The sequence below is a fragment of the Melanerpes formicivorus genome, unplaced genomic scaffold (assembly GCF_026170545.1).
Source record: "Melanerpes formicivorus ecotype bairdi unplaced genomic scaffold, bMelFor1.0.p_v2 SCAF_1, whole genome shotgun sequence".
Lineage (NCBI taxonomy): Eukaryota > Metazoa > Chordata > Aves > Piciformes > Picidae > Melanerpes > Melanerpes formicivorus.
Genome location: NW_027142353.1, coordinates 59167964 through 59186577, shown reverse-complemented (window position 1 = coordinate 59186577; position 18614 = coordinate 59167964). Strand labels below are relative to the sequence as shown.

Sequence of the window (18614 nt, the reverse complement as noted above, 5' to 3'; positions counted from 1 at the left end):
TGGTTCTAGATTTAAGTGGGTTTGAATTTCTCCCTCAGTTTCTATACATGCTGAAAAAAAACAAGACTGAAAAATACTATGTCTGGACCCAGTTCATTTCACTTTTGTACTTCCTTATCTTTTAGGCTATGGAATAACATGTAGTGGTGGTTTTCCATCATACAGATCAACTGTAAGAGGATTATGAAAGGAATAGCCATGATATTTTAATGCAATATATTGTATATCACATGCAGCTCGACACAGCAAGTGTTTACCACTGGCCTTTAATACTTTCATTTTTCACTCACCTAAGAAGAAGGAATACTGGGTTTCTGCTCTGTCTGGGACATTAGAGAATTAGGCTCAATGAATAGGATTTAGTCATCACTAGTAAAATGCTCTAGGCTTTGCATTGATTTTATTGTGCTGGACTCAGGACTTTTCTGGATTTGTCCAGGCTTGCACTGTTTGTAGTTTTAGTGGTTGTCTAGAAGTCAGATGACTACTGCTTTACTTTAACTGTTTGGAACACTGTGGTGTAACAGATATGTTAACTAACACAGCCTTATCCTGTGTAAACTACCTATTGAATCTTGAATAAAATGCAGGGTCATGAATCACAAGCATAGGTGGACAGACAAGGCCCCAGGACTGTAATCACAAATCACAGTGACTATGGGGGATGCAGATAACACTGGGAACAGAAAATCAAGAATAAAGCTGTGCATTTTAACTAGACTTAGAATCACAGAAATGTTGAGTAGGAAGAGGCCTTTGAGATGATCAAGTTGCCCAAAGCTCACAATCCCACCATTACTGCTAAGCTACTACCATTAAATGATTAAATGTCAAATACTGGATTAGTATTTATTTAGTAATTAGACTACCAAAACAAATTTTATGTTCATGTATATTGATCTGGGCCCCTCAGTTTAGGAAAGATGTTGACTTGCTAGAATGTGTCCAGAGAAGGGCAACAAAGCTGGGGAGGGGTTTGGAACACAAGCCCTACAGGGAGAGGCTGAGGGAGCTGGGGTTGCTTAGCCTGGAGAAGAGGAGGCTCAGGGGAGACCTTATTGCTGTCTACAGATACCTGAAGGGAGGTTGTAGACAGGTGGGGGTTGGTCTCTTCTCCCAGGCGACAAGCACCAGAACAAGAGGACACAGTCTCAAGCTGCACCAAGGGAGGTTTAGGCTGGATGTTAGGAAGAAATTCTTCATAGAAAGAGTGATTGGCCATTGGAATGTGCTGCCCAGGGAGGAGGTGGAGTCACCATCACTGGAGGTGTTTAGGAAGAGACTTGATGGCGTGGTTGGTGCCATGGTTTAGTTGATTGGATGGTGTTGGATGATGGGTTGGACTCGATGATCTCAAAGGTCTCTTCCAACCTGGTCTATTCTATTCTACTCTATTTTTATTATTTATATTTTTTTTTTTTTAAATCCAAGCAAGCAGTAAGTAATGCAAACTTGCAAAATCATGGCATAATTTAAAATGCAGATGTTTGATGACATGAGAAATAATTACCCATTTTATAGTAAAGATACGCTGAAGTCTGGGAAGCTGCTTTCACTGTAGCACTCTTACTAGATTTGGGCTTTGGGAGGTTATTTTTTTTTATCTTTCAGATTAATATGTTTAAAACATGTTTTCTTTGTATCCAGAACCAAATTGCCTGTCAACCTATATGTCTCATGAAAACATACATGGTGCATTGACTGATACATAGTGTCATAACAAATGCTCAGAAGTAAAATTTAAAATAAGGTGAAAAGTGTCCTGGAGAGAAATTAATTCCTTTGCCTATATGATGCAGAAAAATGTAGATGTAGATAGAGATGCAGATATAAATATAACCTGTAGGGAGAAAATTTGTCTTAAAGTAATTATCTATAAGGAATTTGTAGAAATGCATAGTTTTAATTTAAAATCTGGATAAAGAGAGATGTACATAGATCCTTCTCAATAACCTAAAAAATATTACTTCTTCCACACAACACTCTGTAAGATAACTGTTAAAAACTCATTAAAATTCTTCAGTTTTTAATCAGTTTTAAAGGCTGAAGGGCAATTCAGGCAGATGAACCAGCAATGACTTTATCTAGCTCAATAAGGAGGTATGCTTGGTTGGTGTTTCTCCTAAGTCAGACGCGGCATACTGCCTGTCCATCTTTGCCTAAGCTCAGGTCTCAGCTGTACTGCCTAACAAGTGATAATGGAAAGTGCCCAACACTTGATGCCAGAAACACCTTCTACACAAGGGAAATACATGCTGGAAAAGACTAGAGGTAGAAAACAATGGGTAAAGGTAATTCATTTTTAAAGACAGTAACTTGACGAATAGCAACAATTATGTTTACCTGCTTTTGATAACTGCTTAGAGTTCCCAAGGCATTACATTCTAATGCCATTAGGGAAACAGGATGAATGTAGGTATATTAATGCCTCATAAACATCATTATTCAAGGCTGAAACAAAGAATTAACAAATATTTAATTTCTCTTCTGTGCTGAAGAAGTCTCTACATATCTCATGGTGCTTCCTTCCTCAGCATGGAAAATAGGATAAATTTATTCAATTCAGTATAATGTAAATGAATTAAATAAACCTTGAACTGGATTTGCCAGTTTACTTAAAAAAAAAAAACAACACAGAATGTCTTACTCTTCTCCTATTCCTTCCTGGTTACATGGTCAAACAGGGACCAGACACAGATCTTCTACTCTCTGTCCAGTTTCCATGTTTCATTGGAAGTTTTACCAGTGCTGTTCCAGAGCTTTTATTTTACATTGCTCAGTGATTCGTTCAAAGGAAATGGGGTTCTGTAATCCTATAGACAAAAGACCTGTGTGAGTCAAGAGAACAAGACATTTTGAACAGAATTGAGCTCTTACTCCAATAGATTGAAAGGCCAACTTTGTAAAACGTGCTGTTTCACACCATAGAGCTTTGACCAGGCAGGTGTAACTGGAACGAGGCTGCCCAAGGTTCATGGCTGCTGCTGCTGCTGCTGCTAGGCAACACCCGATCTTATATTTAGAATTTTAAACTCCAGATCTCACACAGGCAGATTACAGGCTCACAGAGAAGTGTCTGAAACCAGTAACAGGCATTCTGAAGTGTAATTATAATTTGAATGCTGGTGATGCTGTATAATGCATAATCTGTACTGTAAAACAAAAGCTGAGAAGAATTAGAGATGTTTCCAGTGTCTGTATGATTTGTAAGCACGAAATTGGTACCAGAATTTTCACTGGGGGTGTGGCAGACGCAAACATGCAATGATAAATGCCAGCAGTTTTAATAAATTGAAAATTATGTTATTTTAATACTGATTGCAGAATTATCTACGTTGGAAAACACTATTTATTAGATAATAAAAATAGAACTGAGTACACAGCAGCACAGCATGATCAGATGGAAGCATTTGATGAAACATAAAGTCAACTGTAATGGCATTTTAGTTTTTGATTAATCACCTTATTTGTACAGAACAAATAATATACTCACAGAAATTATATTTAACAAAAAGTCATATGTATCAGATCACTACTTATTCATTTGGACAGTATCAGTATATCATACTCAAAACTCCTAGATCACTTTCAGAAGCTCTAAATAATTCTGCCCTATGGAGCGTTTTCTAACTGCAGTCTCTCCTGACCACTGTGTCAGCTGTGTAACTTCTTGGTTTTTTTCCCTGTCTGTTTTCATGTTTTCAACCTTGCCAGAAGGTATGGTTTGAAATAGCCTTTCTGAGTTACCTCATGCACATTCATTTTACTTTCACAGTATAATCACAGTATAACTAAGGTTGGAAGAGACCTCGAGGATCATCGAGTCTAACCTATCAACACAGACCTCATGACTAGACCATGGCACCAAGTGCCACGTCCAATCCCCTCTTGAATGCCTCCAGGGATAGTGACTCCACCACCTCCCTGGGCAGCACAGCCCAATGAAGAATGACTCGCTCGGTGAAGAACTTTCTTCTCACCTCAAGTCTAAACCTCCCCCGGTGCAGCTTGAGACTGTGTCCCCTTGTTCTGGTGCTGGAAGAAGAGACCAACCCCTTCCCGGCTACAATCACCTTTCAGGTAGTTGTAGAGGGCAATGAGGTCTCCCCTGAGCCTCCTCTTCTCCAGGCTAAACAATCCCAGCTCCCTCAGCCTCTCCTCATAGGGCTTGTGCTCAAGGCCTCTCCCCAGCCTTGTTGCCCTTCTCTGGACACGTTCAAGTGTCTCGATGTCCTTCTTTCTCACATAATTTCTGAAGGAGGTAAAATAAATACATTCCAATACATTCCTACTCTTTCCATCATTAACTTTAGCCCTTCATGTTGAATGATAATGGGCTCTCATTCAAACATATATTTTCTTGACACTTCTACTTCTTCTACCTGTAACCATGTGCCTAGACTGTGAATTCCATTTAAAGCTCTCTGAACTGAGCACTGAATTTGTTTAGCAGATTTTTTTTCACATGGTACAATAATGCAATGACAAAGAGCAATAATTCTATATGTTACTGTGTTTCATGTTATAGCATTACTGCATCAACAGCAACTTTTCTAAGATGGAGGTGGGGAGATTCAGGCTGGATGTGAGGAGGAAGTTCTTCACCATGAGAGTGGTGAAGCCCTGGAAGGGGTTGTCCAGGGAGGTCATTGAGGCCCCGTCCCTGGAGGTGTTTAAGACCAGGCTGAATGAGGCTCTGGCCAGCCTCATGTAGTGTGGGGTGTCCCTGTCCATGGCAGGGGGGTTGGAACTAGATGATCCTTGTGGTCCCTTCCAACCCTGACTGATACTATGATACTACTACCCTCCCTTTTTGAAAGCAACAGTCTAAATTTGTAACTTTTTGGAAGATAAGCCCAGACATGATGATCACACAGGTGAAAGTTTGTCCATCCTGGAACAAATGATCCTGGAGTTCTAGGATTAAAGGGAAGTGACTAAAATAGTAAGTCCCTTTTTGATAGAACATGGAGGACACAGAGGGTGAGAAAATCTGATTCACATTATGCTAGCTAAGTCTTAGTAACAATCATCTCTGAACCCTGGTTACCTGTGTTTGATTTGTTATAGTATGGTATGATCAACAGTAGCCAGAGAGCAGTGAGGCACAAACAGAAGCTATCTTCTCTTTGCTACAATGTACTTGTCATTTTTAACAAACTCCGTCTACAACCCCCCTAAACTGGCCTCTTTAGAACAGGTTTTTTTACCACTGATGTGATAAAAAGAAAACATAAAATCTTAGAGTCATAAAATGATTTGGGTTGGAAGACACCTTTAAAGGTCATCCAGCCCAACCCACCCCAGCAGGGGTATCTTCAGCTGGATGTGGTTGCTCAACAATGACCACAAATCCATTGTCTCACAGAAGATGTGTCACATCACTCTCAAAACCAAACCCAACAGAACTGGTACTGGCACACTAAAAGTGATTCTGGCTTCAGCATGGCAAGAAAAGAGTTCTCTGAATCACTGCTCCAGAAAAACTCAGTCCTTACATTCCCAAATTTACAGTTCTTAAAATAATAGGAAACTGTCTAGGTCACCAATTTCTGCTCTCAAGGACACAAACCTGAGTAACACCAGAGCCCTGAGAGCTTCTGAACTACATTTGTGAAATATTAAGATCTCTCATCCTAAAAAATATAGACTTCACTTTCAGAATACCTCCAAGGCATTCTCAGGTTGGAGAATGTAAGAACTGTTCTTGTACAAGAGAAGTTCAGGCCCCTGTTACAAGGCCTTTGATGCTTTTTGCCAGGATCACTTATGTCCATTTGTGTAAAATGAATAGCAAAGACTTTGGTACTGTGTAAGTTTTCAAAACTGGGAGACAATTGGTGAACAATTTTCTGCTTGATTTTCAAACACCTTAGAGGGTTTCTCCTAGCCCACAGTGGATGATCAAGAACCAAAGCCGCTAGAACACTGTAGGTGGAAGGTCCTAAAGGCAATTTTTTGTGGACAAGAGGTGCCAAGTTCCCAACAGCAATCTCCTATGTGTTACTGAATTTATTTTTATTTAAATGAACAAATTTTCTGTACCAAATAGTAAGATGGGTCTGTGTTTCTCTTACATGTTTTCAGACAACTGTCTGAGTCTGCTTTTGTTCACTCTGTACTCAAAAGACTGCTCAGTTTTATTGTCTCTTTTCCAGTTAGCTACATTTGCTCCATTCTGTGAATCTAATCTTGAGTGAATGAGCTCTTCAGAGGAATGTAATTTTATTCACTAGTTATAATTACTCATTACTTTAATTCCTGACTGATTTGCATTTTAGCATAGCAGATGCTTCAATTGTTGGATGCAGAAATTCCATTTCAAACTTTAAATTACATTAACAGGTATGGGGAAATACAAATATTGAGATTCACAGTTCTGTATAGGAAAAAAAACCCCCAAACAAAGCAAGAACAGTATTATGTGAGCAATTGCATAGAGATTTAACACAGTGAAACAGCCCCAGAACCTTAGCTAAATCATACTTCAGAAAATTACTTTAGATAATCTGAAAAAAAAAAAAACCACAGTAAGATTCAAATCTCCTGGAAAAAATAAAAAAGAAGTGAGTACATCTGTAGTAATTCAAGCAGCAGAAATTTTAATAGCCAAGCTGTCAAACAGGAACAAAAAGGAACACCTTTCTTATTTAGGAGCTGCTCGTCATAACCAGATTTAATCAAGCCTTCTCCATATTTGCATAATGTCTTCAAAGAGCTAGAGATAATGCTTTGCCATTTTCAATCTTTTTTGCTACATTAAGAAAATCCTTCTATCAAGTGTCTCTTTACAGTGCTAAATACAAAATTTTGTCTTCAAGAAAGCATAAAAACTCTTCTAAAGCTCAGCTTTACTGGGAAAAATTAAAGATTTTCTTCAGAGCCAATGGGAATATCTTTCTCTCCCTGAAATCTCTAGTGGGCAGAGCCCAAATCCTTAGCTTAAAGCTGTAATAGTGCATGAAATTATGGTGGTCTGGGAGGCATCTCTCACTTCTGTTACCCATTATTTTAGGCATAAATGGTTGGCTTCCTTGCCTCCACTGACTTCTCTGCACATTCTGATGCAAACTGCAAACAAAAGCCTGACAGTTCCACGCAACACCTTCTCTCCATTTGTCCTGGTGTGCTTTCTGTTGAAGTGCATGTGTTGAGGACAGAGCATGTTACAAGCTCAAACTCAGGGGAGGCTGAAATAAAAAGTGTATGAAAAGGCTAAGAGGACTTACTGGTATGTGGTTGGACTGACATTGATGCGACGTGGGTGACTTCCTGACTCAAACTTGCTTGCAAGGGTGACATTGTTCCCAAAGAGACAATAACGTGGCATTCTCACACCAACAACTCCAGCCAGCACTGATCCTGAGTGAATGCCTATCCTCATCTGGAAAAACATGAGATCCGTGTCAGTCTGTCTCTCTTGTGCATGGCAATATCATTAACCCTTATTTGCGAGCCATTCATAGCAACCCTTTCAGAGAAATAAACAACCAAAGAAGGCTGAAGAGCAAGAGAACAGACTCTCTCTCTCTCTGAAAAAAGAACAAACACATAGTTATCCTTTTAGTAAAACATGCACATTTGCTGTAGACTGTGAGAGTCAAAATAGGAATCATGAACAGAAAAGGATGGGATCATCAAGGGTTACTGCAGTATCATCCGTCTAATTGCATAAGTTGATACATTACAGAGGCTTATTTTAGCAAGCACTTCTAACACAGGCTTGAAAGTAAGACCCAAATTTTCCCAAACTGGCAAGAAGAGCAGTATCATGAAGTGAATGAATAAGACACTTTCATATTCTTCATATTTTTTCCTTCCAAACTCCTCAAGGTCTAAGGTTCTTCTCGCTTTGTGAGACTGAGAGGTACTGCAATGGTGAAAATGCTGAACATCAAGACACCAGTGTCTTTAAAAATAAATGCATCTTCCTCAAATCAAGGTAAAATACATCCCAAGCAAATTAAAAAAGCACCTGTGTCTATTTTAACAATCATCCCCTGAGACTATGGGATGTGGTGATTGCATTTACCTGTAAAGATTGGAGTTACCATCCAACCTTCTTTCAGTGAACAATAAAACAAAGAGATTTATTGTGCATACATTTTACCAACCGTGTTTGTCAAGAAAGTAACTTCTACTAATAGGAAAGTCTCTTATTAACTTTGTAGCATTAAAATAATTAAAAGACTGGTTAGGCTGCACCTCGAGTACTGTGTCCAGTTCTGGGCCACTCAGTTTAGGAAGGATGTTGACTTGCTGGAACGAGTCCAGAGAAGGGCAACAAAGTTGGTGAGGGGTTTGGAACACAAGCCATATGAGGAAAGACTGAGGGAGCTGGGGTTGCTTAGCTTAGGGAAGAGGAGACTCAGGGGTGACCTTATTGCTCTCTTCAACTACCTGAAGGGAGGTTGTAGACAGGCGGATGATGGTCTCTTCTCCCAGGCAGCCAGTACCAGAAGAGGATACAGTTTCAGGCTGCACCAGGGGAGGTTCAGGTTGGATGCTAGGAAGAAGTTCTATACAGAGAGAGTGATTGCCCATTGGAATGGGCTGCCTGGGGAGGTGGTGGAGTCGCCATCACTGGAGGTTTTCAGGAGGAGACTTGATGGGGTGCTTGGTGCCATGGTTTAGTTGTTTAGGTGGGTTGGATTGGTTGATGGGTTGGACACAATGATCTTGAAGGTCTCTTCCAACCTGGTTTGGTTTATTCTATTCTAAATAAAGGTTTATATCTTCTGAGGATACTAATAGTAACTGGACTGCTGCAAAACCTGAGATAATGCGAAGGAGATAAACAGCAAGTACTAAAATAGAGGGTCTGATGGAGTCTGAATGAGTGACTTAACTAATATGGTCCTCAATATGGTCCTCTGACTTTTCCTCATTTTTGTTACAATATTCCCCTCCATGTCCACTAAGGAGTCATAGACAATGTCTGCTAGACATTAAGTACGTGTGTAACCTAAGAATATGTTGTTCTGCATTCAGTGTGTTACAAAAAACATTCTCACAGGCAACACAGATCCTTCAATCTTCACAATAATCTTGTTAATTACAGACTAGATTTTTTTATCCTTTTCTTGTTTAAATTATAATCTGTGACTAAACAGCTCTCAAATTTAATTAAGCTTTTAAACCTTTACTACAGTGTGGAAGGAACCTACTGAAACCCTTAAAATACTCCATCCTACAGGGCTGGGAAGCATCCTCAAACTTGCTTTGACTGTGGACATCTGTGCAAACCCATCACAACCACATCATTTTGGTTGTGTTCTGGGGCATGAAGTTTTCCTGCTTTTGCCAAGAAAAAAAAAAATTCATTTAAACTCCTTTGTTCATTTCCAGTGAGAAGAAGTGTTCCAGCAGCCACAAAGTGAGAAAACAGCCCTTCTGCATGCTCGTGAGGTCAGTATCTGCCCTCAGGAAAAGATTACGAGCAGAAAGCCTTGCTCACACAACAGCAAGTATGCTGTCAGCTTTCAATAAATATTAAAGATCTTATTTACAATGCCTTGGTCTTCTGAGATGGGAGAAGGATTTCGTGCAAAACTTTAACAAAAGAGCTAATGCTACCCATTTGTTTCACTACTACTCTGCACATTTAAAAATCACACAAGTTTGCTGATGACACCAAGCTGTCTGGTGCAGCAGACACACTGGAGGGAAGGGAGGCCATCCAGAGGGACCTTGACAGGCTGGAGAGGTGGGCACAAGCCAACCTCATGAGGTTCAATAAGAGCAAGTGCAGGGTCCTGCATCTGGGTCGAGGCAATCCCAGGCACAAATACAGGCTGGGCAGTGACTGGCTGGAAAGCAGCCCTGAGGAGAGAGACTTGGGGGTGCTGGTGGACGAGAAGCTCAACATGAGCTCTTAGTGTGCACTTGCAGCCTGCAAAGCCAATCAGATCCTGGGCTGCATCAGGAGAAGTGTGGCCAGGAGGTCAAGGGAGGTGATTCTCCCCCTCTACTCAGCTCTGGTGAGACCCCACCTGGAGTACTGTGTCCAGTTCTGGAGCCCCTATTACAGGGATATGGATGTGCTGGAACGTGTCCAGAGAAGGGCCACAAGGATGATCAGAGGGCTGGAGCACCTTTCCTACGAGGACAGAGTGAAGGAGTTGGGGCTGTTCAGTCAGATTTTTTTTCACATGGTACAATAATGCAATGACAAAGAGCAATAATTCTATATGTTACTGTGTTTCATTTTGCAATTTCATGTTATAGCATTACTGCATCAACAGCAACTTTTCTAAGCTGGAGGTGGGGAGATTCAGGCTGGATGTGAGGAGGAGGTTCTTCCCCATGAGAGTGGGGAAGCCCTGGAATGGGTTGTTCAGGGATGTGGTTGAGGCCCCGTCCCTGGAGGTGTTTAAGCCCAGGCTGAATGAGGCTCTGGCCAGCCTGATCTAGTGTGGGGTGTCCCTGCCCATGGCAGGGGGGCTGGAACTAGATGATCCTTGTGGTCCCTTCCAACCCTGACTGATACGACTATGATACTACTACTACTACTACTACTACCTGCTTGCTGTGACCTCTTCTAGGATACATTCACACACATGTGAAGGCTACATTGAAATCATGTGAAAAAATCACTAACTTTGTTATGCTGTTTGAATGTGGAAATAAGAGTAAACATTAGAGGGGAAGAAAAACCTAGGAGTAAAAAATGTGCTGAGAAAATAAGATGTACTTTTGCAATAAATGCAGTGAAGGCTAAAGTTGGCAGGGGCTGCATTTCTATTTTTACTCTTGCAGTGCTTCCTTTTACACGTCCACATCATTTTGTTTTATTTCATTCAGTGCTTCAGTGACAGAGGACTCCCAGAGGTTTTCCAAAGTCTCAGAAGCAAAACGTTAGGTTCTTTTGAAGAACTCAAACCTCACTCAGAGAGTCAATGTTTTCAAGATCTTTTCTCATGATTGTCTCAAAAAAGGCACTGAGGAAATGGCCTATGTGGTTATGACTCTTCTGCATGAGCCAAAGAAAACAGATGTTACACTGTCAGTTTTGCTGAAAAAAATAAAACAAGTTGATATACCACCATTAATGCAAAATATTTTCCTATGCATGGTTAGATGAATGAAGCTAAAGCCATGCCAACTTTCAGGGAAAAACTGTGTGCACATTTACTCAGGAGTACAGAGTTTCTGTGAAATTCTTGACTTTCAGAAGAGATGAGACAGAAGAAGAAAGGAAACAGCTTTTTTAATTTTTATTTAGTATGTAAAGAGATTTAAAATCCCCTTGATTTGGCTGAAAAAAAAAAAAAAAAGGAAGAAAATGTCTCATCCAGTTATTAGGTACAAGGTACCTGCTGGAGCACACCAACCGCTCACATTAACACAGCAGCAATAGAAAATCTGCCTAGAGAAATTGACTTACAACAACAATAGCAGTCGTATGATGTATACAGGGCCAATGGCATCCTGGCCTGTATCAGGAACAGTGTGGCCAGCAGGAGCAGGGAGGTCATTCTGCCCCTGTACACTGCACTGGTTAGGCCACACCTTGAGTCCTGTGTCCAGTTCTGGGCCCTTCAGATGTTGACTTGCTAGAACTTGTCCAGAGAAGGGCAACAAAGTTGGTGAGGGTTTTGGAGCACAAGCCCTATGAAGAGAGGCTGAGGAAGCTGGGGTTGATTAGCGTGGAGAAGAGGAGGTTCAGGGGAGACCTTATTGCTGTCTACAACTACCTGAAGGGAGGTTGTAGCCAGGTGGGTGCTGGTCTCTTCTGCCAGGCAACCAGCACCAGAACAAGTGGACACAGTCTCAAGCTGCATCAGTGGAGGTCCAGACTGGATGTTAGGAAGAAATTCTTCATAGAGAGAGTGACTGCCCATTGGGATGTGCTGCCTGGGGAGGTAGTGGAGTCACCGTCGTTGGAGGTGTATAGGAGGAGGTTTGATAGGGTGCTTGGTTGCATGGTTTAGTTGATTAGGTGGTGTTGGATGATAGGTTGGACGTGATGATCTTCAAGGTCTCTTCCAATCTGGTCTGGTCTATTCTATTCTATTCTATTCTATTCTATTCTATTCTATTCTATTCTATTCTATTCTATTCACAGCCCTTATTAGTGCTTTCTCAGAAAAAATTAACATTAAAGATTATGAATAACATATGAAAAATGCAAATTAGGTGGCAACACTAGGATGCATTATTTTCACAGAATCATAGAATCAATAAGGTTGGAAAAGACCTCAAAGATCATCAAGTCCAACCTGTCACCCAACACCTCATGACTACTAAACCATGGCTTCAAGTGCCACATCCAATCCCTCTTTGAACACCTCCAGGTTCGGTGACTCCACCACCTCCCTGGGCAGCACATTCCAATGACTAACAGCTCTCTCTGTGAAGAGAGAATTTTCTATCAATCATAACTTCATTTATTCATGTTCTTTAATACATGTGTAATATACATTAGAGTAACTATCTTAAATTGAACATTGTAAATAAAAGGTACGCTCCTCATTTGTGCCAACTGCTCTTTTGTCTGTCCTAAATTACTTGGCTAATGATAAAAGGGAAACATGTAGGTGAGACAGAATGTTCAGAGGCATTATGCGTAGAAATGGAAAGACCACAAAGAGAAGACAGCTATGAAAACACAAACAAACAGCAACAAAAACCCCACACCCAAACAAACAGAAAATTCCAGACCCTGTATTTACAGAATAGTGAAGAGAGAGAAAAAAGGAAAAAGCTTTTCCTGAAGAAGAATACTGGAAGATGCAATGGGGAATGAAATATGAACAGGTGTGGAAAAGAGCAAATACCTGTGACTCAGAAAAAGAACAACTTTAATTGGCTGCAATGGAAAAATGTGGAGTGGGAAATGATAGGAAGAAGCAGCACTAATTCATCTGATTTTTGTAGCAACTGTGCAAATAGCAAGGTGGAGCAAAGACAGTAGTGATAGTCAGAAGTGTGTTAGAAAAGCAGTCTGCATTGATCAATGAAGGATGAGAGGAAAGACAGAGATACATGGAAAGGAAAAGAAGCTTCCAAAAATGTTAAAAGCAATGGAGCAGTATTTGGGTATTGCCTACAGGATAAGGCATGGGGAGTTGAAATGGCTAATACCTGAGTGACAGGAAGGACAGTGAGTCAGCTTAATAGTGATAGATGAAGATGGTTCATAAGGAAGGATAAGGATCACTGGAGCTATTGTCATCCCCTTATGGGGAAACGTGTCACCAATGATATAGATGAGAACTGATAGTCGAGATGGGAGAGAAGAAAGTCAATAATAGACATGAACAAGGATGATCAACATAAAAACATTTTGCTTTTTTCTGAATATTCTGGTAATGTGTTTTTCTGATGTACTGAATCATGACAAGCCATGATTTTCTTTTTAATAAGCAAAAGTGGCAAGCTGTCTTTTAATTGGTTTTGGGTTTATTTTGTTTTGTTTTTACCTGCAGTGCAGTTTCCATCACTCCCAATAGCCCCAATGCATTCTTAGGTACCATACTGGGCTATAGTACAATACTGCACTCTTCCATCAAAACAAAGCCTCTTCTAAGAGAGATTAAAATAAATGCATTGAAAACTGTCAGTGTGAGTCTGCCACTTTACTCTGGTGAGACCACACCTGGAGTACTGCATGTAGGTCTGCAGCCCTCAATATAGGAAGGACATGGACCTGATGGAGCAGATCCAGAGGAGGGCCATGAAAATGAATGGGGGGTTGGAGCACTTCCACTATGAAGACAGGCTGAGGGAGCTGGGCTTGTTCAGCCTGAAGAAGAGGAGGCTCTGGGGAGACCTAATAGCAGCCTTCCAGTACCTGAAGGTGACATTATGAAGAACTGCATAAGGACATGACAGTGAAGAATAATTTCTCAGCTGAAAATGAAAGGCTCTTTGTGGACACACTAAAAGGCAGAACAAGAAAAAGAAGAGCTTTGGGATACCTATCTTTTTGTATGCCAGTAAAGAGTAGTTAGTATTTTAACATGCTATCAGACTTTCCAATTCAAACCAAAGGTACATGTAACCTGTCTTCTGATAAGCAGAGGGCAAAAAATACATGATCATTTCCAAAATTCTCTCTCTGAAACCAGTAATTTTTAGTTCAGGGATTTCCTGAGTCAGAAGAAATTTTTTTTCATAGAGGAAAGGTATTTGTTGTTCACAGTTCCTCCTCAAATATGAACTACGATAATACATGCTTCCTACCACACACAGAGAGAAAAGGACTTTAATAAACAGTTCTCACACTCTGAAAAACATACTCCCATGCCAGAAAGAGAATTCTCAGATTGTCTCACAGGTTAACTGCATCCAGAAGGACTCAAAACTAATTTTCACAGAACTGCCTGCCTCACACAGACACCGAGCTGAGGGCAGGCTGGGAAGTAGGTGACACAGTTTGGAAAGTAACCACAGGCAGAAATAATAACCCACTCAGCCAGCCTGGAGCATTTCAAGTCTTAATAATGTGACTGACTGGCAGCTGCTCAAGTCTTTGTGTGAAGCTGGTAGCAGAACTCGGGGCTGACAGCTCCACGGAAATACTTCCAAGCACGTGGGTGTCCCAAGCCAGTAAAACATTTAAATACAGTAGGAAATGTTCCGCTGGATCAGGATGTTCAACATCAAGTTCAATAATGTACATGGATATCTGTACACTACAACTTCTCAGACAAATAAAGAAATCCTCACTTTCTGCCCTAACATACCAAGTGATACTCTGTGTTTCAGTAAGGACCCTCTCCCTTCTGTCCTTGTATCTTGGCTATTAGTCTGTGATGAGCTGCCAGATCCTTTCAGACCAAATGTGCCGAATTCTGTAAGCTCTGATCTGCCCTAATATTTTGTAGCAGCTTCTACAGTGGTGCTGTCTCTACATCACAACATAAGTCTTACAAAGGGACATTTATTTGTAAAATATATTCACACCAAATAGACTCCACAGAGCTCAAAGGTCTAAAATCAGGGCCACACACTGGTGAGTCAATGTGCCTTTGTGCGCCTTCAAAAAACTGCAAGTTGACAGTACTGACAGCTATGCCCTGACATATGCTTTATTGTGTGGGTTATCCATATTCTTAGATAGATTTATAAATATCACAGTGTCTTTCTGGAAAGGGACATATGACAGCACCACTCACTACAGAATTGTTGCCAAGGAACAGACCTGCTCAGAGGAAAATTTAGATCACTTTGAATTTCACAAGGTGTTCTACCAAACTAAACTACAGGATATATTTCCCCCATACTTGAACAACACTTAGAACACTTAGTTTCCATCTAATGAGAATTTCCTAGGTTTCTTACTCATAGACTTGGAATTATTCAAGCCATTTGAAGCAAAAGTCACAGAAAATTATACAAATACAATTAAAATAGAGTAATCAACAAAGATTTAATTACTTGAGAACAGCAAACCCATTTTAAATAGTTATTTGATAAAGCAATCATGGTTTGTGTAAAAGACATACAATTAAATTATAACCAATGTGATGCACATTACATATGTGCATCTCTGGATTATGGTCCTGGCAAACAGCCTTATCTAGTGCATGTGGAGCAAGCAGCACATGAAGCTCAAGAGGTGAGTTCAGCTGGTGGACAAGGCCCTCTCAAAAGCAGCTTAGCTGCGATTTCCACCTGGCAGAAAGCTCTGTCCTCTGCATTCACCAGAATGGATGTGGCAAGCCAGACAGAACTCCCATGAAATCCCCTATACAGGTCCCAGGCTTCAGGAAGTGGCAGAGCCTTTCAGTGGTAACTTGTAGTGAGAACATCTGTGTGCAGTGAAAAGGTGGATTCTCTGCTCAGCTGTGTGGTAGAGCTGTGAGAGGGAGTAGGAAAGCTAAGAAGCATTAGAAAGGCTTAGCAAGAAATAGATTGGTGAAGCCACACTCTGCCCTCCCTGAGACAGAAATGGGAGCACCCATCAAGATCAAGGGGACCCTGAATCCTCTTCCCACCAAGGTGAACAAAGCAGCTTAAGCTAGTGAATGGAGGCAAGTCCACACTCTGGATGGCAGGCAAAGCCCTCCTTGCACACTTTGCTTCTCAGGTCCCTCTGTACCACAGGTATGCAGCTCTGTATGTGGATGACAGTCCACGTACACTAGAGGTCTCACCAAGGTCAGAAAGGCTTACCCTCTGTATCATGACCTCATAGAGGAAAAGAAGGGGCACAGCTGTAGGCAGCTTCCTTCTGATGGCAACAGAGGGTCCAATATATTGACAGATCCTCCTTTCAGGGAAGTCTGCTGTCTCCTTTAGGCCTGGGTTAAAGACATCACTAGGAAACTCCCTCACTTGGTATGTTGTTCCAGGTGGGTGGAGATGAAGCTGCAACTCATCAACCAAGAGAAATCAAAGAGACTTCAGGGCCTTAGGATGGTTAGTGAGAGAATTTGGGGCACTGGCCATTTTATACTCTCCTTCCAGTTGCAGGCAGTGACATTGGAAGAAACAGATCCATTCTGTTAATACGTGGTTCCACAGCTGCTGTCACTGCCACAGTTCTGGTCTTTTTGATAATGAGATGGCTTACACAGCACCAGGGTTGCTGGCATCAGATGGGATTTGCCTTTCTCAAAGGGGGCAGAGGGTCTTTGTTACTCATAGAGCTGCTGAACAGAAGCGTAAATCCTAAATCCTTCCCCTAAGATTCCAAAGAAGAGAAGCTAATGTGCTTCTTCATTAGCTGATTCTACCTCACCAATGAAATATTGCATTTCATTCCTGATATAGCATTTAATCAAAATATTTTTTTATTGTTTTCTTTGAACAGTAATTTTCTCAGCAGGAATTTAATTACTATGTGAATCTGTGTGTTCAGGCACTTAAAAAAAAAGAGCTAATCATTCAAGCAAGCCCACATAGCAGTGGAGGATATTTCTCCACTGACATCCAAAAAAGCAAAAAAAAATACATCAGAAAGTTCTGTTTGATCCTGAGTGTAGGAGGACATCTTTGTCTCACAGTGCCATCATATGACATATACTGAATAGATTGGGTGAAAATTTAACAAGGCTAAATGACACATGCTCAAAATATTTAAGGGAACAAGAAAGCTGCTAAAAAAAGAGTCGGGCATAAGGGTTTTAACCTTAAGAAACAGTCTTCAATACTTTTGCTAATTTAGTCATTTCAAGTTGATTTAATCTAATTTCAACCACACAGAAGTCAGGCAACTCATTTAAGTTAGATAACTCGACTTTTCTAAACCAAGGAGGTAAATAACCTCAAGGCAGCAATTCTCCATGTTCCAAAACTAGCACCTAGGAAGGACTGGGTCAATCACTCCTGAAGGTATATCACTCTCTGGGTGGAAATTTAATGGTACATTTAGTCTAGACACCTCATGCATAGACAACTAAAGATAGGTGAGATGAATCCAACCCTCAGAATGGCAAAGTTGAAACACTTTCATCTTTTTTCTTTTTTTTTTTCCTTAAAATGAGTTATACTTCTATGTATAAATGATCAAAGAAACAGGTGTTGATGGATAGGACCCCATCAGAAAATCATTCTGTTTGTAGAACAGCAGAATTTTCTTCAAACAGTTCTACATAATGGTCTTTGAATCTAGCCTGCAATCTTTGAAACTGTAAAATGAAATGACCTTTCAATGGAAAAGTCGTGCTTCATCCATTGATCATGGCATGTGCTCTTATACCCAAATGGAATTGCTGCTTATTTGCTTTGGGAAAAGCTTGGAAGTAATTCAGAAGAATCTGCTGCACAAACAGCTTTAAAATTTACAGAAACCACTGATGTATAAGATTCTTGCAGGTGTACTATTGGAAGCAACCTCATCTATCATCTGGTTGCCCAGGGAGGTGGTCTAGGGCCCGTCCCTGGGGGTGTTTAAGAGCAGGCTGGATGAGGCTCTGGCCAGCCTGATCTAGTGTAGTGCAGGGGGGTTGGAACTAGATGATCCTTGTGGTCCCTTCCAACCCTGAATGAAACTATGAAACTATGAAACTATGAAACTATGAATACTGATGTAATTGTATTAAGATTTGTCCCAAAGGCACTAAGAAACCTAAATCACTATGTCATTTAAGCCTTTACCACTGCAGAGTGTTTTAATACTTTTGGCACAAAGAGGAGACACATATTAAGTGTGCAGTTTCTACTGGATGCCCCAGATTCTTGCAATCAGCACCAAGGCAAACACAAAGAAGATTAAAAATTGATTAAGCTCCCTCCTCCATACGGACACAGTAGACATGACAAGAAAATCAATGGGCCAGGTTTTGCAAATATGCCCGTTCCTAAGTTGGGAAAAGTTGAGAGACTGTTTCCTTTAGCACTTCTCAATCTAACAAACAATATATCCAACTAAATACAGGTAAGTACCAGAAACAAGTCAACATATGTTTTCTTTTGAAACACAGTAAGGCAAGGAATGACTACATGGAAAGATAAAAGGCTAAGAATATTCCAATTAAGATAAAATGACAATGATGCTGTGATTCTTTGCACAGTGTGGCCAGCAGGAGCAGGGAGGTCATTCTGCCCTGTACTCAGCACTGGTTAGGCCACACCATGAGTACTGTGTCCAGTTCTGGGCCCCTCAGTTCAGGAAAGCTGTTGAGTTGCTGGAACATGTCCAGAGAAGGGCAACAAAGCTGGGG

The 18614-nt window shown here is 40.8% G+C and overlaps 1 protein-coding gene across 1 annotated transcript in view; it reads right to left on the bottom strand.

The window, feature by feature from the left end:
- GUCY1A2 (guanylate cyclase 1 soluble subunit alpha 2) overlaps positions 1–18614 on the bottom strand; it is a 194957-nt gene that overhangs the window by 25445 nt on the left and 150898 nt on the right. Inside the window, 1 exon segment of the mRNA XM_068144850.1 lies at positions 7230–7384. Within this exon segment, the coding sequence (XP_068000951.1) occupies positions 7230–7384 (155 nt within the window).